General features: G+C 37.8%; 3 protein-coding genes across 3 annotated transcripts; all 3 read left to right on the forward strand.

Moving 5' to 3' along the window:
* Positions 1–998: 998 nt before the first annotated feature.
* On the forward strand, positions 999–4,245 carry LOC21388926 (proteasome subunit beta type-5). The gene is made up of 8 exons (XM_010107484.2): positions 999–1,109; positions 1,488–1,611; positions 1,715–1,844; positions 2,206–2,312; positions 2,932–3,066; positions 3,156–3,259; positions 3,702–3,802; positions 3,916–4,245. The coding sequence occupies exons 2-8, from the start codon at positions 1,498–1,500 to the stop codon at positions 4,041–4,043; spliced, it is 819 nt and encodes a 272-aa protein (XP_010105786.1). The 5' UTR covers positions 999–1,109; positions 1,488–1,497; the 3' UTR covers positions 4,044–4,245.
* Positions 4,246–7,884: 3,639 nt separating this feature from the next.
* LOC21388927 (receptor protein kinase-like protein ZAR1) lies at positions 7,885–12,137 on the forward strand. The gene is made up of 2 exons (XM_010107485.2): positions 7,885–9,517; positions 11,157–12,137. Exons 1-2 carry the CDS (start codon positions 7,987–7,989, stop codon positions 11,789–11,791), a joined length of 2,166 nt encoding a protein of 721 aa, XP_010105787.1. The 5' UTR covers positions 7,885–7,986; the 3' UTR covers positions 11,792–12,137.
* A 1,074-nt stretch (positions 12,138–13,211) lies between these two features.
* Positions 13,212–21,183, forward strand: LOC21388928 (pre-mRNA-splicing factor ATP-dependent RNA helicase DEAH7). Its single transcript, XM_010107486.2, has 18 exons — positions 13,212–13,287; positions 13,700–13,753; positions 13,847–13,988; positions 14,136–14,357; positions 15,131–15,180; positions 15,488–15,800; positions 16,089–16,262; positions 16,346–16,488; positions 16,696–16,793; positions 16,888–16,996; positions 17,335–17,512; positions 17,629–17,858; positions 17,938–18,114; positions 18,320–18,391; positions 18,511–18,687; positions 18,942–19,003; positions 19,105–19,257; positions 19,343–21,183. The coding sequence occupies exons 2-18, from the start codon at positions 13,748–13,750 to the stop codon at positions 20,943–20,945; spliced, it is 3,909 nt and encodes a 1,302-aa protein (XP_010105788.1). The 5' UTR covers positions 13,212–13,287; positions 13,700–13,747; the 3' UTR covers positions 20,946–21,183.
* Positions 21,184–21,459: the final 276 nt, after the last annotated feature.

Raw genomic sequence — 21,459 nt, forward strand, 5'->3', positions numbered from 1 at the left:
AAAACAACCTCTTGTAGATTCTTTAACAATTTAAAAGCATTCTATAAAACAATGCGAAAACAGACCCTTAAAATTATTGGTAGAGAATCCAACTCCTTTTCACGGTAAATTTTATAAACTAAAAATTATAGCTTTTATCTTGTACCGTCAACATAAGCAGAATTAAATTAAAAATTCTTTAAAAAGCACAGCAATATAACTCTCGTGATTTTGACACAATATTAATTAATCAATTATCTCAAAAGTAATTCCAAATAAGGCCGAAATTGAGATTTTATATTGAGAAAAATAGACAAATACCCTTTAAAATATATGAGTCTTTTAACTGCTTACACTTGATTAATATTTTTAGTCAAATAATTATATTAGCAAAAGGGTATTAATAAAAAATAAAGAGTAGAAATCTTAGAACAGCACATTTAAAAGGTAAATTCACTAATTTTCTCTTCTATATATCCTACCTTTTTTTTTTCTTTTTCTTTCTGAAACACTTCTTTGGTGATGTATTTCGTTGAATGATTTTTTCCCCTTATTTATCATTAATCAAATTGCATCAAATTGGCTAGGACCCTACTTGTATAAATGAGTCGTAATGATGGGTCATGGATTGCATGTGACATTGTGAGTGTCCACATTCTTTGCATGAAAACTACTTCTAGAATTAAAGAGTTGTACTGTTGTGCCTGAAAAGCCAAATCTGATTGCTCAATCAAAAAGTTTAAATTTATTTCCAACATTAATCATTCCTAGATCTTCAATGAAATTAAGCTTTGGACCTATTCACGTACTTCATATCCAACTGGACCATCCTTCCAATTCTGGCCAAGTGATTTTTCTGTGGGCCAATCGAGCTGGTCAGGTGAGATAGCCCAAAAAGAATACGACCGGCCTTAGGATTGGGCTTTTGAGCCCAAAGTAAAACTGGAAAGAAGCCCACAGCTTTGGGGCCCACAATTACGCACTGACCTGGAGAACAAGAAACCCACTCTGCTAAAGGCGCCCTTTAGCTTCGGCAACTTCACAAAAGGCATTCTCGCCATTGAAATTCGCTGCTCGATCTCTCTCTTTGTTCGTCGTAGTCATCGTTTTCTTCCTCATACATCGCCAAGGTACGGCCATTATCTCTTTTTCGCTCCCAATTTTCGAATTTTATGCCCATTTATGACTCAACTCGTGAACAGAAGAACAAATTTCCATTTTTAGGGTTTCGCATTCGATCCACTCCAATCGTATATGGAGAAATAGATTAGGGTTTTTGAGGTTTAAGAGTTTTCGTTCATGGGAATTCTGAAACAGAAATCTGTACTCGATTAATCCAAATAGAAGCATTTACGGTTTCTATTTGATCTTTCCCTTTTTTTTTCCCGTCCCCGAAAGAAAAATTAGCAAAATTCAGAAATTGAAGAGGTTAGAATTCAGATTCGGCTGTTTTATAGTTTAATTATTGGGTAAAACTTTGCTGTTGGTTCATGGCCTTTGTTTTGCAGGATTTTAAATATGAAGCTCGACACTAGTGGTTTGGAGTCAACTGCATCGCTTTTTGGGGCGAGCAATGAGTTTCATGATGGGTTATCTACTGCCCCATCGTTTGATCTTCCTAGTAATGTTGATGTGAGTTTGGGATTTGTTTGTACGTTTTCCTAACTGGGTTTTTTATGACACTGAAATAGTGCTATTTAACTGGGTCGTAAACCTTGTTTTTCCTCTGTTTCAGCTTGACGGGTTTCTGAAAGAGGCGGTCCAGATGGTGAAGCCGGCGAAGGGAACGACCACACTCGCTTTCATTTTCAAGGAGGGTGTCATGGTTGCTGCTGATTCTCGTGCTAGCATGGGAGGCTATATATGTATGTGTGCTTGGCTTGCTTGGGTGTAACACTTTATTTGTTTTCGTAAATTTGGTACTCTTTCCATGCATCTCTTATGGCGTCATTACTCTGGTGCCTATAAAGATGCGATTTCTTCACACTTCAACGTTATTCATTATTGAACAGCCAGATGATAGACTTAAATTGTGAATGAAAATCCTTATGTGTTTATATAAGAGCGATCTTGTTGGCCTTATCTTTGGTTCTAGGACCTGTCACACGCTAGGTTAGAGGGCTTTGATACTTCAATTATAGATATCCGTGGCTAGTGTATTCACGATATTTTGTGTTGAATGTAATGTTGCATAGATTAAAGTTACTGTTCTTCCTAATTTTTCAGCATCGCAGTCTGTAAAGAAAATCATTGAAATAAATCCTTACATGCTTGGCACAATGGCCGGAGGAGCAGCTGACTGCCAATTCTGGCACAGAAATCTTGGGATTAAGGTAGTGTACTGTTCTTGTTTTCTCGTTTTATAAGTTCTCAATTTTATGTTGTTTAGCGAAAGAACATGTTCTACGGCTGACTGTAGTTCTCCTCTTTTTTGTGTGGTTGTGCTTTACTTTTAACACGGTGCTTTATGTATAGAGAAAGTAATATTCTTGAAAAAACTAAAATAATCTACAGATATTAATGAACTTGTATTCTCGATATCTTGTTTACTTCTTATTCTTAAGGAGTTGCAGTTTTTCCAATGATTTCAAGGACAGCAATCATTAATTTATGGCTGAATCAATTTTGTTTTTATTTTATTTTATTCTCTTTCCTTTTTGCTTACCATCATTATGTAAAATGAAGATATTGCCCACAATTTTTTAACTACTTTAAGTAGAGCTTAGGCATGTTTTCTCAAGCACTTGGCTGGCCTAATACGAAGTCGCTACCTTATTTCTCCTTTTACCTGGCAATGGAAAATAATCCAACCCTCTGGTCTGGTCCAGTTATTGCATCTTTGCAGTTGTGTCTCGACCATTTTTTTTTGCTGTTTAGAATGACATGTGAAAACATGTTACTTGCTTCTCTTTTTATATCAATTTCTAACAGAAAATTTCTTGGCATGGTTAGTGCCGCCTGCATGAATTAGCAAACAAGCGCAGAATTTCAGTTACAGGGGCATCAAAGCTGTTGGCCAACATTCTGTACTCGTACCGTGGCATGGGTCTGTCTGTTGGGACCATGATTGCGGGATGGGATGAGACGGTAACAAAAACTTAAAGCTAATATCTCAGAAATCAGAATGGCACAATTTCCATTTTAAGGATGTAACTTTCATTTGTTTTGGGCCGCAGGGTCCTGGACTATATTACGTGGACAGTGAAGGAGGAAGGCTAAAAGGGACACGATTTTCAGTTGGATCTGGTTCCCCTTATGCTTATGGTGTATTGGATGATGGGTCTGCATTCTCCCCTTTATTTTTTACATTGTCGATCTTAGTTATGATGACCTATGTTGTAATATTGACTTCAAATATATGTCCTTTGTGCTGTTGTTGAAACAAAAGATGATTCTTTGACTATTTTTCTATGAGATGAGCAACATAACCAGCTAGAATGCATTTTTTTCCCTGATTATGACATGATGAAAATAATTAGACATAAAATAGGCTAGAAGCAATTGGCAATATCACTAAAAAGTGAATCTATTCGAGTATTGTAAATGAAAAAGGAACTAATTCACTTTCCTTCATTGAACTAGTATAGTTACTTTCAAATGTTTGCATTGATATTTTGTTTTTCTTCATTTGTAACCGTAGTATCAAATTTCCATTTATGTTGAGTTGAATGTGTGTTCTCACATTTGTTTATTTTGTTGTTTTCTTGCTTTGGGACACTTAGATATCGTTATGATATGTCAGTTCATGAAGCAGCTGAGTTGGCTAGAAGGGCTATTTATCATGCTACATTCCGTGATGGAGCTAGTGGTGGAGTTGCTAGCGGTACTCTCTCTCTCTCTCTCTCTCTCTCTATATATATATATATATATATATATATTGGCCTGGTAAAGTACTTAGACTAATGAATTTACTTGTGGGGACTTGTTTCTTATCAGTTTATTATGTGGGGCCAGACGGTTGGAAGAAACTATCTGGTGATGATGTCGGAGAACTTCACTACAAATACTATCCAGTAACTGCAGGGACAGTAGAACAAGAAATGGCTGAAGTATCTGGGGCATAGAGTTGTTCACCATTTGGACCAGGTTTGAGTTGCTTCTGATGCAAGAGACGGCATCCAAAACATGTCAAAGAAGCCACAATTTTCTTTACTTGTGTTATGCTCCGTGGAATATTTCATCTACAGGACTAAGATTATCCAAGTTGTTTTGTAAAAGCGCTACCATATTATGATATTTTCATATACAATCGATTGTTTAGTAGCTTCTTGTCTCTGATGCCCCAGAGTTCTTAGAATCAAACTTCGCTTAAACTATTTCTTATTCATGCTAATGGCCCTCATTGAACGTTCATACATGGATTTTGCTGTCGTGCTCTTTGTGCATGTTTAGTGTTGCAGCGACTTTTGCAGTTTCAATGACATGAGAAATATGTTGAATGTGCCAACAAGTAGTCATAGGTGAGAGATTTTAGGCTCGAATTTTGTTATGGATGATTCCATCTATATGGTCCGGGCATTTTAAGGAGAAGAAATATTTTGGTGGTTCTATGGCGGAGAATGCAGACTCCATGGAATAGTGAGTGGGTGGAGGAACTATTGTTGGGACTTTGTAATAACTAATGAGATGTCTAGTTGAATCAATATGGATTTCGAACTTGAGTTTGTCCGTGTTCGTTAGTTGATTTCGAAGTTGAGTTGGGGAGTTTTATTTCAATGGTTGGTTGTTGGTTAACGGCTGAAGTCATAGACTGATGATTTTGTCTTGAGTTTAGTTCACAAAAGGCCGAGAATGTAAGATGGTTAGTTAACTCAGCCGAAGTCTTTTTCACTGATCAGTAATTCAGTAGGGAAAGGATGAAGAAGAAGGCAATCATTCAACAAAATTTGTGGTAATGGGGCCCCACGTTCTTCATGAACATGTTGAACAATCAGAAATACCAAACGTTGACTAGAGTTGCAATTCGCTAAATACTAACAACACTTAAATCCCTTGAATACGAAGTAAAGGAATTTTGTTTTTCTACTCCTACTCTTTTCATTTTTGTCTGCTAATATAGTCTGTAGAAGGTCATTTATGATTCCTTCTTAACTAAAAGGGTGAATGAAACAAAAGTGATCATTACTACAGATTTATAAATGCTGCCTGAAAGTAATAAAGTTCAAATCATTTTTTTTTTTTTTTTTAAAAAAGGGTTGTCCCAGGTTCATAAAATAGCGTGCCAATGCAGGTAAATAGAGACATAATGTAAAAAAAATAAAAAATAAAATTTAGGATGGAATATGAAAGATAGAATTTTATTTTGAACTGTTATATTTGTCGGTTGTCTATTTTCTCGGGTGATTTTGATTAAATTTTTGGTGTTAAAAAACATACACCATGAATAGGGACAATCTATCATTGAAAGTGTTTTTCTCTCTTTTTCTGAGATATATATATATATGTTAGGCTTATTGGCATTTTATCCAATTCGATAGTGCTCTATTATACCATGTCATGGCATCACATGCGAATCCCCATTTCATATCCAAAATGGTAAAATATAAATCAAGAGAAGTAAGGAAGAAAGATAATTGGATTCCAATGTCTTCAACTACCCAAAACAAGACACAAGTATAACTACACCTAATAACAAGCTGGACAAAAACATTCACTCTATTTCTCTCTCTCTCTCTGTTTAGTTAGCTTCTAAGCATAATTTCATGATTGAGAATAAGATAAATAAATCATGACGCACATTTTCACTCAACGATAAAATAATCAGCCCCCTATCTTTTTTATAAGGCAATAATGTTAAAACCCCACTTGCTGCTGTACAATTTGGAATCACTCACAGACACTCGGAGAAGAAAAAGGAGGGTACTGCCTAATAAGAATGTGAAATAGAAGTCATCAATAAGAGAGCCCTTTTAAGAGTGGAAATGCAAGTGGCGTTGGTTGTGGGATGGTGATTTGTCCGAACACCCAACTCGCCAAAAAAAAAAAAAAAACTCTTCTTCCAAACAAGAAAGTCGGTTGGTTATCTCCTGTACGTGTCAACGATAACGGAAATTTCATAAATTAAGGTTCCGTTCACTTCGCTGATTCGAGTTTAAATATAATTTTATGTGAGAGTTTTTTACTGTAGAAAAACTCAAATTCTAAACTCGAATAAGCGAAGTGAACGGGGCCTAAGTAGAAACTTAGGGGTTGTTCTTTTGTCCAAAAAATTCAAAAAAATACAACTCGAGTTCTAACTTTATTCAAATTCATGTTCTTTTAAGTTTTAATTTTATTCAACTTTATTCAAGTTATAACTTAAACTCAAGTTATAACTTAAATTCAACTAAAAAATTACGCTATAAAAGAACATGCCTTTAATTGCTATGACATTATTATGAGTTATCATTTGAATCGTCTAAAATAGGGCATCTCCTCTGCGGAGTACAAACTACATTATGGTAGTCACTTTTTAAATGTAGCTGCCGTAAGTTATTGGTTACATGCCACCAAACTTTTGAAGGCCATACGTATTAATTCTTTTAAAACAATTTATTACACATTTCAAATTAACCGATTTGATAGTGCCCATAAATATATTGAAAAAGTATATCATTGTCTTGCATGTTGGTAAGGAAGGAAAAGAAAAAACAAAAAAGCTTGCGTTGGTTTTGAGAAACTGACAATTTATCTGGTCCCGTGAATTGGACTTGGGTGTAATTTTGAAGATTCTTCTTCTCAGCCACTAATAATTTGGGTGATTTTATTTGCACACAGTTACGACACTGACACAAAAATAGAGGAAGAGAAATGACAGGAAGAAAAGAAACGACAGAGTATACAAAAATAATTTCACGCCTGACAATCAGATAATATAATTCCAACAGTCAAAAGTGAGAACCGCACTTTCCATATGGGGTCAAGTAATCAGACAATACAAATTAGAATCTGTCACAGCTAGAACATTGCAGTGGGATTCCTTTTGATCAATTATCACATGAAGATTCACAGCAGAATTTCACTAATAGGAAAAAAGAAACACAGTGGAAGTTTCATTTCATTTTAGAAAAATGCTAAAATGTCCGATCCTCATTAGACTGTTTAGTTAATCAATTCATCCTAAAAATTTAAACTGTTAAACGGTGAATTGATAATAATTTTATTTAAATAGAGATAAATAATACAATTACAGGAGTTTAAATTCAGAACCTCTCACTCTAATATTATATTAATTTATCAATCTATTATAAAATCTTAAACTGTTAAAAAGTGTACAAATAAAAATTTTATACTTTAACGTAAACACAATGAGCGGGAGGTTCCACCGTAAGCCTCACGAGGACCCTACTTTTTGAATATGAAGAAGAGATATAGCATTGCTCTTCATTTTTTATTCTCTATGACACAATTACTAAAGACGTTTAGTTCATGAATTAAAATTATGAGATTAGAATCATTTTTAATTTACGTGTATTTTTTATGAGAGAAAATATTATAACGAATTATGAATCATAATTTAAATCACAGTACAAATCTTCTTACCAAACACACCCTCGTGCTTAAGAAAAAAAAAATGGGATATTAGTGACAACCAACAAAAGAAGAAAGTACATAATTTTGCAAACAACAAAAAGATCCCACAAGACAACTTATATTCCAAATGAAGAGTTTTAATGCAATTATATGTACCTGACGAAAGTATAATATACATTAGAGAGAGAAATAGAGGCAGAGAAGTGGGCATTGCTTTTCTTCTACTTCCCCTTTCCGTTGGGGTCTTTGCTATCCTCTTTTTGGCGGGAGGTGGGCCCCGCCAATCAAAATCTCGTCCTTCCCAAGTCTCTTTCTCATAAATACCTCCCCACCCAAGTCCCAACCACCTTCGACCCCTACACGCACATATCTCTCTCTCTCTCTCCACTCTTTCTCTCTCTAAGACCAACTTCACAAACGTCAAACGAGTTCGCTCTTCCTTTGTCCTTGGAAAGACAGAAAGAAGAAAAACTGTCGCGGCCACTTTGATAAGTGATGAGGAAGAACAAGAACAAGAACAATTTGATGATCCTGATATTCTTCCTCGTTCAGTTCCAGATTCTTCTGAGCTTCACTTTCTCTCTCACCCCCGACGGCCTCTCTCTCCTCTCTCTAAAATCGGCCGTCGACCAAGACTCCGCCGGCTCGGCCTTCTCCGACTGGAACGAGGACGAAGCCACGCCCTGCCGCTGGTCCGGCATTTCCTGCATGAACATCACCGGCTACCCCGATCCACGCGTCGTCGGAATCGCCATCTCCGGCAAGAATCTCCGCGGCTACATCCCGTCGGAGCTCGGCACTCTCCTCTTTCTCCGGCGACTCAACCTCCACAGCAACAACTTCCACGGCTCCATTCCTTCCCAGCTCTTCAACGCCACCTCTCTCCACAGCATCTTCCTCTACGGTAACAACCTCTCCGGTCCTGTTCCCCCCTCGATCTGCACCCTCCCGAGGATCCAAAACCTCGATCTCTCCAACAACTCGCTCTCCGGCGAAATCCCCGGCGTGCTCAAGAAATGCAAGCAGTTGCAGAGGCTGATCCTCGCCAGGAACAAAATCTCCGGAGAAATTCCGACCGGAATTTGGTCGGATATGGAGAATCTGGTCCAGCTCGACCTCTCCTCAAACGAACTCAGCGGCCCGATCCCCGACGACATCGGCGACCTCAAATCCCTCTCCGGAACACTAAACTTCTCCTCCAACCACCTCTCCGGGAAGCTCCCGAAGTCGCTCGGCGACTTACCGGTGACGGTGAGCTTCGATCTCCGGCACAACAATCTCAGCGGAAAGATACCCGAAACGGGGTCGTTTTCGAACCAAGGCCCAACGGCTTTCCTCGATAACCCTCTGCTATGCGGCTTCCCTCTCCAAAAGCCGTGTCGGAACACGGCTCAGAGCTCCCCGGGAAGACCAAATTCGGCCCGGGAATCCAATAATGGGCCGCCCAAGAAGGGCCTGAGCCCAGGCGTGATAATTCTAATCTCCTTCGCCGACGCGGCCGGGGTGGCTTTTATCGGTCTGATAATCGTTTACATTTACTGGAAGAAAAAGGACAATGCCAATGGATGTAGCTGTACGGGGAAGAGGAAGTTCGGGGACAACGAGAAGACACATTTGTGTTCGTGTCCTTGTGTTGGCAGTTTTGGGAACGAGGATTCGGAAATGGAGGATCATGACAAGGCCGAGAGCGGGAAAGGAGGCGGTGGTGGTGGGGATTTGGTGGCAATTGACAAAGGATTTACGTTTGAGCTTGATGAGCTGCTGAGAGCGTCTGCTTATGTGTTGGGGAAGAGTGGGTTGGGGATTGTGTACAAGGTTGTGTTGGGGAATGGCGTGCCGGTGGCGGTAAGGCGCCTCGGCGAGGGCGGCGACCAGAGGTATAAGGAGTTTGCGGCGGAGGTGCAGGCCATTGGGAAGGTCAAACATCCAAATATTGTCAAGCTTAGAGCCTACTATTGGGCTCCCGATGAGAAGCTTCTTATTAGTGATTTCGTTTCCAATGGCAACTTGGGCACTGCTCTTCGTGGTACGTTTTATTTGCTCCCTTTATTTTTTCTTGACAATTTTTAGTCAAGTATAAAAATAAAAAACAATTCCTATCTTTAGAATTTTGTTAAGTTCTATTATTAGAGTTGTGTGATCTAAATAATTGATAGAATCCATTTTTTTTTCATACCTCATAAAAGAGAATTCTCTCCGGTTTTTATAAAGCAAAAATGTTTCTTTTTTTTTCTTTGTTGGTATATTGTTGTTTTGTGTCTGCTTTGATTGTCTTTTTCTAGCTTGTTAGCGATTCTGGGCAGTTTTTATTTTTGGTTAAGAGCACTGGTAGGGCGGAGTCTCAGTCTTTGTTCGGTTTAATTGCGAATTTGCTGCTTACAGCTGTGCCTAGAATTATCTATTTAGGCGTTAACTATAGTAGGACTGTGTTTTTGTTTTGTTTTGTTTTTTTTTTGGTTGGGTTTAATGAGAGTTTGGAGGTGTAAATAAACTAATCATTAATTACTAATCATGAACTTGGCATTGATGGCACGCATGGGTAGATGGATTGGATGGGCTCAGTCTCTTTCTCTTTTGCAATCCCAAAGTTTCTTGCTTTCGGTGTATATATATGAGAAATTGTGCTCTGCTTCCATTGCTCAGTCAGTGTATTTAAATCTTCTTTATATTTTCCTGAAATCAGTTAACAAAATCAATGCTAAATCCGAAAACGCAAATCTATGCCTCAAAAAAGGCAAATTTTTGTGGATGCTTTTTGGTTTAAAATCTTACCTTTCTGTCTTTGTTACAAGTCAAAAAAGAGAGAAATTCCCAATCGTAGCACAACTGTCTTGAAAGGCACTTAACTGCGGGTAAATTAGGTGGCACGAGTCTCACCTGGCGTGAGATCTAATAAACAAAGTGGTCCCACAAACTTCTTTCCATGCCCACGTGGCTGAGGGTCTTGAGCATCTCTAGAGGTCGTTTACAGCATGTTGGGTGGGGCCATATAATAATAATAATACTGATCCAGGAGTATTGTTTTCGGCGTTCTCATCTCTCTTTAATAAATGCTGTAGACCACCATGGCTTTTCGGCCTTGTAATCATCCGCTCTATCGTTCTTTATTTATTTCTAATATTTATTAATTTATTTGTTGCGTCTCTTCTTTTCTTTGTCTTTTCTGGTATAAAATTTATTTTGGAATTTGCTTCGAGTTACGTTCTTGCCTTTTCTGGAATTTTTTTTTGGCTTTCAAGCATCAATCAAAAGCGTCAAAAAATGCAACTTTTGTTACTCATAAGAAACGAAAGGCTTCTCCTTTTTCTCAAAATCAAACCTTTGTGCTAATTTTCTACCATCCAATCTATAGCCTGAATAGGTCGATACGGTTGCGACGCTTATAAGTTACTTGCCCTTTACCCCATGAATGGGCATATTGGATGGAACATTTCTATTTTATTTTCAGACAATTTTTATGGCATGACACAAAAAATACTTTACCAGCTTTGGACCGTTTTAGTCATTTACTTTAAATTTACATATACGTATAAAGATAGTTATAATGTGATTCAATGGTCTCCACTCGTACCATATCAGTATTTATTTATGTAGTTGGTGAAAAATTTGTGATTAATCTAGCAGTGTATGACCCTTGAATTGAAACTTTTGACTCTACATGACAGGCAGAAATGGTCAGCCATCAACGAGCCTCTCATGGGCTACGAGGCTGAGAATCGCCAAGGGAACAGCCCGGGGATTGGCGTACCTCCACGAGTGCAGCCCCAGAAAGTTTGTCCATGGAGACATCAAACCCTCCAACATCCTCGTCGACAACGAATTCCAACCCCACATCTCCGATTTCGGACTCAACAGACTCATCAGCATAACAGGCAACAACCCCTCCTCAGGAGGCTTCATTGGCGGAGCTCTTCCTTACTTGCAGTCCGTCCAAACAGAGAAAACCAACAACTACCGAGCCCCCGAGGCTCGTGTTCCCGGCAGCAGGCCGACGCAAAAGTGGGACGTGTATTCCTTTGGAGTCATTTTGCTCGAATTGCTCACCGGTAAGTCTCCAGAGCTCTCCCCGACGACGTCGACGTCGGTGGAGGTTCCTGACCTCGTGAGGTGGGTGCGGAAGGGATTCGAGGAGGAAAACCCGCTTTCGGACATGGTCGACCCAATGTTGCTCCAGGAAGTGCATGCAAAGAAGGAGGTGATTGCGGCGTTTCATGTGGCCCTGGCTTGTACCGAGGCAGACCCTGAGATTCGGCCTCGGATGAAAACCATCTCGGAAAATCTTGAAAGGATTGGAACGTGATAATGAGATGAGACTTTTAGAATGGACTTAACGAGAACTTGTTCAAAAGTTTTCTTGGATTTTCAAGAGGGCAGTACTTAGTCAGCATTTTGCTTCATGTTGAATTGGACATGGTTTTGGCAGCCGTTCGGGATCTTCCTCGAGCTCAATGATATTCAAGATGATCTTTTGAAAGGCCAACTTATTATTCCTGACCAACCTCCATTTTTTTTTTCCTTCAAAAGTCTAGCAGTTTTTGGATTATTATTTTGATTATACATATGTTCTTCCTCTTCTGTTACAAATCAGAAGTGGCTTCATTTTGTAATTTAAATTTTTAATTCTGTGTACCACCAATCTCGGAAGAATGTGCTTGAAATAATGTCAATTTATGTTCCCTCCAAAATGTTAGTCTTTTTAAACGACATGTTATTCGTTTTACAAAGGGAAACGACACGTAGTATATTGACATAAACGACAACGTACTTGCGTAAAGGAATTGTTGTTTAATTCAAATATCTAACCTCCGGTAATGTATGAAATTTAGAACACGTTTGGTTTATGGATTAAAATCATGTGATTAAAATTATTTTCGATTTACGTGTATTTTTTGTGAGAGAAAAGACTGTAGCGAACTACGAACTATGATTCGATTCAGAAAACGAATCTAGGTACCAAACATCCTCTTACTTTTGAGAATTCACTTAGTTATATGGGAAGCTTACAAATAACCCTCTTATTTTTTTTTTTTTCGATTTCATATAAATATGTATATATATATATATATTTTTTTTTTAATGAAAAACTGTAGGAAATGGCATGTATTTGGTGTAAGTTAAAATATCCTAAAACATCTGTAAAAATGTTACCCTTTTTTTATTTTGACATAAGTAAAAAATTTCCTTTCGTCATTGGAAGCAATAAAGTTCATTAAAATAAAAATAAATATAAAAGTAAATGGGGATATGTTTTCATGTTCTGATAAAAACTCATAATAAACATATTTTTACAGGGACTATAATAAACTTATTTTTATATCCTATAGATCAGTTGTAAAAAAATTAAGGGTTGTTCTTTTAGAGTGTAATTTTTGAGTTAAATTTGAGTTATAATTTGAGTTAAAATTGTAAGTTGAGTAAAGTTGAATAAAGTTAGAACTTAAAAAAACGTGAACTTGAATAAAATTATAACTTGAGTTTAAACTTTTTTTGAGTTTTGTTGCAAAAGAACAACCCCTTAGCTTTTGTTATTTGAAACGCAGTAAAGTTCATTAAAAAAATAAAATAAAAGAACATGTAATAAACATATTTTTAAAGTTAAAAGGGGATAATAGATAACACTTATTTTTAACTTAACGCATGTGCATTGCACGTGCTCCAAATAAACTCTCCTCCTCATCCTCCTCCTCGTCCACTCTCGTTCCCCACTCCCATCCCCCAAACGACCGACCTGCAAAACGTAAAAACAGCACCAGAAATTGAAATTCTAATCCCTCAAAAGAGAAAGAAATCGACAAGGTTTGGTTTTTATTATCATTTTTTACCCTTTTTTCACACTTAATTAGGCCTTATTTTACTTCAGATTTCTGATAGGCATATTTGAAAAAGTAGGAAATTGATTCGAGACGAGAAATCCAATTAGGTTTTTCCCAAATCAGAGTTTTCAGATGTCCTTGTATTCGCCGATCTTTTTTTTTTTGGTGGATGAAGTTAGGGTTTTTTGCACTCAAATTTTTGTATGAACTTTTTGTACTCGTAGATTTTGCTGATCTGAGCTCTCTAGGGTTTGTAATTGGTTTTTTTTTTTTTTTTTTTTTCATTTCTTTTTGATTTGTAACGAAAGTTTGGCACTTTATTTTTACGAAAACCTGTTTGAATTTAAGAATTTTTTGGAAATTGTTTTTCACTTACATTTTCGCTCCATATGCAGGTGCCAGTTTTGTAGTGCTGTTCAGTATATGGTTTCTTCAACTATATAATGGAGGTTTGTATTTTTTTTTTCTTTGGAAATATAAACGCTGCTTTTCTGAGATAGACATGGAAATTTTTGTTGATGTTCATTTTTTGATTCTTTCAGAAGAAGCAAGGGATTGCTGAGACTATTGATCTTGACAAGACTACGGTCACTTTGGAAGCTGAGAAGAGCAGCAATGGGGGTTTGTACCTTCCCGGGAAGGACAGAGTTGTATTTAAACCTCCCGAGAGGAAATCCATACTAGGTATAAATTTTATTCACACTTTTTCTTTGTTGTTTGTTTGAAGTAGTTTCTTGTGCAGTACTCGTTTGATGCTAACTGGAAGAATTTGGCAAGTCAAGTTAATGAAGTTTCTTTACGATTTTTTGTTCTAATTTGTGAATATAATAGGGCTTGATGTCCTAGCTAATGCAAAGCGGGGAGAGTCGAAGGTTGATGGCGGCTTTAAAGTCCCGAGAGATAGAGTTTCTTCTCTTGTGGCATCTATGGAGGAAGAGGAGAACAATGGATCCACTGTAACAGACGAAACTGGGAGTAATACATTCTCTGGTAAACGTAATCCTGCTAGCAGGCGATATCGTGAAGTGGCCATGGATGAGACACTGGATAGAGGTATGTTTTTTGGTTTTGGTTTGTTACCGACCGACATCTTTAGATTGTTATGAATTGATTGTAGTTTGGTTATATGTCCTGTTCTATTTAAGAAAACGTTCCCAAGTTTTATGAAATAATTAGCTATAGATTTCAAAAGTTGATGCCTATTCTAATTAATTTACAAATGTATTATTAGATGATAAGTAAAATTCATCCGCAGATCACAATTGTAGTGTTGTTAATGTATTAATCCGCGCCCTATACCTGTTTGGATGGGACAACCCGCCTTCTTTATTTGGCAGGGGAAAGATGAGTTTTCTCCATTGGACTAGCATTCATCTGAATTTAAGGATTGGAAGTTACAATTTATTAGTTATAGATACATTTGTAGTTCTTGGTTTGTTTTTGGTTTTTAGCCCTATTCATGGCAGCCATTACTCCTTTTTGGGTTTTGGCTTTCATTGATTCTTAGGTTAAGATTATCATTGAAAATATATGGCGTGCTTCATGGGGTTTTGATATTGAGATGATGTTTGAAGGAGACACACATGATATAAAATGTATTGGATTCTATGGTTACAAAAACTGGAGAAATTAGATTGTTGACGTCCATAGGCATAGGATTAATTGGCGGCTTCTTTTTTATTTTATTAATTTTCTTTTGAATTATAAAACAATAATACTCTGCAGTCTATATACATATTATTACCTTGTTATTTTTATGGCGTTTTCTCATATTTTTTTCTATTGATCTTTTGGTGCCCTGATGAAATTGGAATCCTTGACTGCAGAAAGTACAGTAACAGAAGAAGAACAAGTCAGAGAACATAAACCTTCAGACGTAAGTTTATATTTTGACCTTCTTGCAAAAAAAAAAAAAAAAACACAAGAAAGTTTTTAATTTTTGACCAAGTGCTATTTTATCGCCGGTATTAGTATTGTGTGCTCTCTTTCATTGCTTATTTACTTTAAAGGCCTCAAATTTGCTTCATTTGTTTGTGGGTCCAACTTTTTTCTTCTGCTTATTCAGTTTGATTTTAATATCTTATAATTAGGAATCTTGGTGATTAAGACCTTTTTAGACATTATCAATTTTGATATGCTCCATATATTGTGTTTGAATTAAGGTTTTGTTCATATATGTGCAGGGTTCTCAGAGCATACGGTCAAGGAGCCCTAGGTATGAAATGGATGACTATGTTAGTGAGAGAAGAAGGTATAGGGACGACAAAGATGGCCGTGGTAGAGATTACAAGGTGCGCTATGACAGGGATGACCGTCGCGGTGAAAGAAGGGATTACAGGGATGACAGATCTGACAACAGGAGGGTAATCCACAGACATAGTAATGATGAGAACTATCATTCTTATGGTAGGGAAACATCTGGCAGATATGAACAAGGGTATGGTGGAGATTATGGAAGAAAGCGAAGTAGATATGAAAGTTCAAAGAGGGGATCTGGTATGTATTTCTGTGTTTCCTTGACTTCTAAGTTCTGAGATACAGTGGTAATAAAGCATAAACATACATTTGCATTTTGCTACTGCGGTACCAAATGAGCAAATTTTTTTGTCATGCAGTTGTTCCAAAGATTTGTTATTGATTATATATATTATCCAGCTGTACAGTTGCATATTATTTAAATATTTAGCAAACATGTCTGAGTACTTTTGACTCGTATAAATTTTTGTTATTTGTAGAAACACACGTTATTACTGATTTTACTTTCAAAATGGTCAAATACTTCAGGCAGATCTGACTGGGATGATGGGAAATGGGAATGGGAAGATACACCCCGTCGAGATGGCTACTCTAGTTCTAGCAGGCGCCATCAACCTTCACCATCCCCTATGCTGGTTGGGGCCTCACCTGATGCAAGACTTGTATCCCCATGGTTAGGTGGCCATACCCCTCATTCTTCTGGTGCGTTACTTGGATGATGGAACTAGCTATTGTTTCGGATTATATTAGTTTAGGCAGATAGATTGACCTTGGGTTTGATGCAGGTTCTAATGCTTCTGCCTGGGACCATGTCTCACCATCCCCAGTTCCAATACGCGCTTCTGGATCTTCAGTCAGGACTTCAAGTTCTAGACACAATGGGAGGTCCTATCAGCCTTTTTCTGCAGAAGCTTCACAATCGTACGAGGTAAATTAGTATTGGAAAATCTTGGAAACTTCAACAGCCAGTTAGCATCCATTCATTCATGGAAATGAGATATTATTCCTTGTCTTTTCTTTGTTCAGGAAAAGGGAGTTGGATATTGTTCTTTGTCATAGAGTTGCACGATTTTATTGTTATTTATTTTTTCAACATGCTATAAATTTACCATGTTGGCCTTGTCAATGTCTACAGGATGAAGGAATGGGAAAGAATGATTCAGCTGAAGAACACAAGTATGAGATTTCTGAAAGTATGCGCTTAGAGATGGAATATGATGCTGACCGTGCATGGTAATGTTCAATGTGTGTGTGCATGAGGATTATGAAATTTCGAGGGGCAAGACAGTTGCTAACTCTAACATAATCTTGTTTACTTGCTATATAGGTATGACAGAGAAGAAGGTAACGCAATGTTTGATACTGATAGCTCATCATTTTTTCTCGGAGACGAAGCTTCATTTCAAAAGAAAGAAGCAGAGTTAGCCAAAAGACTGGTATGTTAGATTGTCTTGTATATTTATTGATTTGTCTGAATTATTTCCTCCTTGGTGTACACGGGATATTGAATTGTGCATGGGAATCAAGTTCTATTTTTTTTTTCTTTATGCTGATACAGTTGTGATTCTGTATACTGCCTCTAATATGAATTTAAATGGAACGTATTTGACAATTATGCTTTTTTTAAGAACTACTCTTCATCTTTGGTACTTTGATTTACTTCATTGTCTTTCTAATTTTATAAAACACTACTTTTTTTCCTGTTATATCTTAAACGTTCCAAATCTGTTTATTGTTTTCACCCTCCTTACATAATTTTATATCTTTGGGACAGGTGCGGAAAGATGGAACTAAGATGTCACTTTCTCAAAGCAAAAAGTTGTCTCAACGCACTGCTGATAATGCTCAGTGGGAAGACAGACAACTATTGAGGTCAGGTGCTGTTCGTGGCACTGAGGTACAGACTGAGTTTGATGATGAAGATGAACGCAAGGTCATTCTTCTTGTACATGGTAAGAAAATTTACAGTTAGACATCCTAGTTCACTGTAATATGATTTAACTTGCAACTACTGCAAAGAAGTCACTATCTCAGAAAACTAACTGTCCTTTACCTACTGTTGTGCCAGATACGAAACCTCCGTTCCTTGATGGGAGGGTTGTTTTTACTAAGCAAGCAGAGCCAATAATGCCAATAAAGGATTCTACATCTGATATGGCTATAATTTCACGCAAAGGATCCGCTCTAGTAAGGGAAATCCATGAGAAGCAAAGTATGAACAAATCACGCCAGCGCTTTTGGGAGCTTGCAGGCTCCAAACTTGGTGATATCCTCGGCGTTGAGAAAACGGCGGAGCAGGTATTTTACTTTAGAGATGAGGCTGTAAATTTAAATCATCCCTTATTGCCCAACGCTAATGATTTCAATCATTTATCAGATTGATGCAGATACCGCAGCTGTAGGAGAACATGGTGAAATTGATTTCAAGGAAGAAGCAAAGTTTGCACAACATTTGAAGAAGGGGGAAGCTGTGAGTGACTTTGCAAAGACAAAAACCTTGTCACAGCAACGGCAGTATCTGCCCATCTACTCAGTTCGGGATGAGTTACTGCAGGTGTAATGTTATTCAACTTATTCTGATTATATGTATTGGAATTTGGAAGGAACTTGAATTTTTAGTTTTGGTTTCAGTTGGTTATGCCTTTCATATACTTTTGAGCACCGAGCCTATGATATATAGATGAGTTCATTTGCATCGATGCATGCACACATGTCTTGCTGTGCACTTTTTTAGTCTGTTTTGAACTTTTATTCTACAGGTAGTTCGTGAAAATCAGGTCATTGTCGTTGTTGGAGAAACTGGTTCAGGAAAGACAACTCAATTGACGCAGGTTCACCTACACTTCTTTTTGTTGCAACCAAAATGGTTGTGCATTTGTTAAGGTTTTTGAGGGTGGTGTGTGTATCTCATCAATTGGCATTTGACTTGTGATTTTTTTTTTTGGGACAGTATTTACATGAAGATGGCTACACTACAAATGGGATTGTGGGATGCACCCAACCTAGGCGTGTGGCAGCAATGAGTGTTGCAAAAAGAGTCAGTGAGGAGATGGAGACTGAGCTTGGTGATAAAGTTGGTTATGCTATTCGTTTTGAGGATGTGACAGGGCCAAATACTATAATAAAGGTTCATTTCCCCTCTTCATCTCTTCCTATAAGCTCACTAGAACAATATTTGTTGACATGTCCCCATAGGCAATCATTATTCATAGTGGTTATTGAATTACTGGTAACACAAACCTCTACAGTCTTATTTCGAAGTTTTTAAGTTTTTTGTTTTTTTGTTCCCCCCCTTCTTTATAGATGCAGAAATTGTTTCAGAGGTTGTCACTTACACTTTTATAATACTACATGTTTATTCTGTCTATTTCTTGCTTATAGTACATGACGGATGGAGTACTTCTGCGTGAGACACTTAAGGATGCTGATCTTGAGAAGTATAGGTAATTGTGAATTGTATATTTAATTGTTTTTACACTTGATTGGTTATTGCAACCAAACAAAGTCATTATTTTATTGGTCTTTTTTTTATTTTTTATTTTAGGGTCATTGTGATGGATGAAGCCCATGAGCGATCACTGAGTACAGATGTTCTTTTTGGAATTTTGAAAAAGGTTGTTGCCCAGCGTCGTGATTTCAAGCTCATTGTGACATCTGCTACTCTCAATGCACAAAAATTTTCAAATTTTTTCGGAAGGTAATCTTTTGTCCTCGTCTTTTGATCTTGCGGTCATCTTTGGCATCAACCTGCTGAATGTAATTAATTTCTGAATGTGTTGCAGTGTTCCAATATTTCACATTCCCGGGAGAACATTTCCTGTTAATACATTGTACAGCAAAAGCCCGTGTGAAGATTATGTTGAAGGTGCAGTGAAGCAAGCTATGACTATTCATATTACTAGCCCTCCAGGCGATGTTCTCATTTTTATGACTGGCCAAGATGAAATTGAGGCAGCTTGTTATTCCTTGGCGGAACGCATGGAACAACTTATCTCATCCACAAAGAAAGCAGTTCCAAAGCTCTTGATACTCCCCATATATTCACAGCTTCCAGCTGACTTGCAAGCAAAAATATTTGAAAAAGCTGAAGATGGAGCTCGGAAGTGTATTGTGGCCACCAACATTGCTGAGACGTCTTTGACAGTAGATGGAATATTGTATGTCATTGACACGGGATATGGAAAAATGAAGGTCTACAATCCTAGGATGGGTATGGATGCCTTGCAAGTATTCCCTGTCAGTCGTGCTGCTGCTGACCAGCGTGCTGGAAGAGCTGGAAGAACTGGGCCAGGTACATGTTATCGGTTGTACACAGAAAGTGCATACCTAAACGAGATGTTGCCCAGTCCTGTGCCAGAGATCCAAAGGACCAACCTTGGAAATGTTGTCTTGTTGCTCAAATCTCTGAAAGTTGAGAACTTACTTGATTTTGATTTCATGGATCCGCCTCCTCAAGACAATATCCTAAATTCTATGTACCAATTATGGGTCTTGGGTGCTCTTAACAATGTTGGAAGCTTGACCGACCTTGGATGGAAAATGGTGGAGTTCCCATTGGATCCCCCTCTTGCTAAGATGCTTTTGATGGGTGAACAGTTGGGCTGTGTAGATGAGGTTTTGACTATTGTTTCAATGCTTTCGGTGCCATCAGTATTCTTCAGGCCCAAAGACAGGGCAGAGGAGAGTGACGCTGCGCGTGAGAAATTCTTCATTCCAGAGTCTGACCACTTGACGCTCTATAATGTTTATCAACAATGGAAACAACATGATTATCGAGGAGACTGGTGCAATGACCATTTTTTGCATGTTAAAGGTTTACGGAAAGCTAGAGAGGTAAGATCACAGCTGCTGGATATTTTGAAGACGCTGAAAATTCCTTTGACATCATCATGGCCCGATACAGACATTGTGCGAAAAGCCATTTGTTCTGCATATTTTCACAATTCGGCGAGATTAAAGGGTGTGGGAGAATATATCAATTCCAGGAATGGAATGCCATGCCATTTACATCCCAGCAGTGCTCTCTATGGCATGGGTTGCACACCAGACTATGTAGTGTACCATGAATTGATTTTGACGGCGAAAGAATATATGCAGTGTGCAACGGCAGTGGAGCCGCAGTGGCTCGCTGAACTGGGGCCCATGTTCTTTTCTGTTAAGGACTCGGACACGTCATTGTTGGAGCACAAGAAGAGACAAAAGGAAGAGAAGACAGCCATGGAGGAAGAGATGGAGAATCTGAGGAAGGAGCAAGCTGAGTTGGAGAGAGTAAACAAGGAGGAGGAGAGGGAAAAGAGGGCTAAGCAACAGCAGCGTGTGGCAACGCCAGGGTTGTTGCCCAAGGGAACTTCGACCTATCTGAGACCAAAGAGGCTCGGTTTGTAGATGTGAAATGTATTATGCTTAATAGATGAATCTTTTTTTTTTTTTCCCTGAAAAGGCAAGTGTTGTAAATTTATGACTTAAACACGAGTTTTTACCCTATTTTCAAGAGAGAGGGTAAATGAAAAAGAAAATAAAACCTTCATTTACTTTTATTTTTCCGTAATTTGTAAATTTATCCATTGCAATACAAACTTAAAAGTGTCGTGTCATGTGGTCGGATAGTGCTTTTTCTTGGTCAGCACGCTTCAATTTCCGTTAATTTCTAAACTTGGTGTTGTTGGGAATTTGTACGTTCTGTCCTTGAAGGGATAACAGGTATATATATACTCCGATATGTTTATTTGCAGACGTTCTTTTTAGTTGCCATAGATGGGAGTAATTATGTTCTTAGCCTATTCACATTAAATCTATTGCAACTTTATGCGCTGTGCAAATTTGTGCAAATTTGTTCTATTGTATTTTGAATTTATTTGTAGGACAAGGTACCGTGACGCCTTTACACTTAAATTTCAAA

Source organism: Morus notabilis, unplaced genomic scaffold, assembly GCF_000414095.1.
Source record: "Morus notabilis unplaced genomic scaffold, ASM41409v2 Scaffold414, whole genome shotgun sequence".
In the NCBI taxonomy this organism is placed as follows: Eukaryota; Viridiplantae; Streptophyta; class Magnoliopsida; order Rosales; family Moraceae; genus Morus; species Morus notabilis.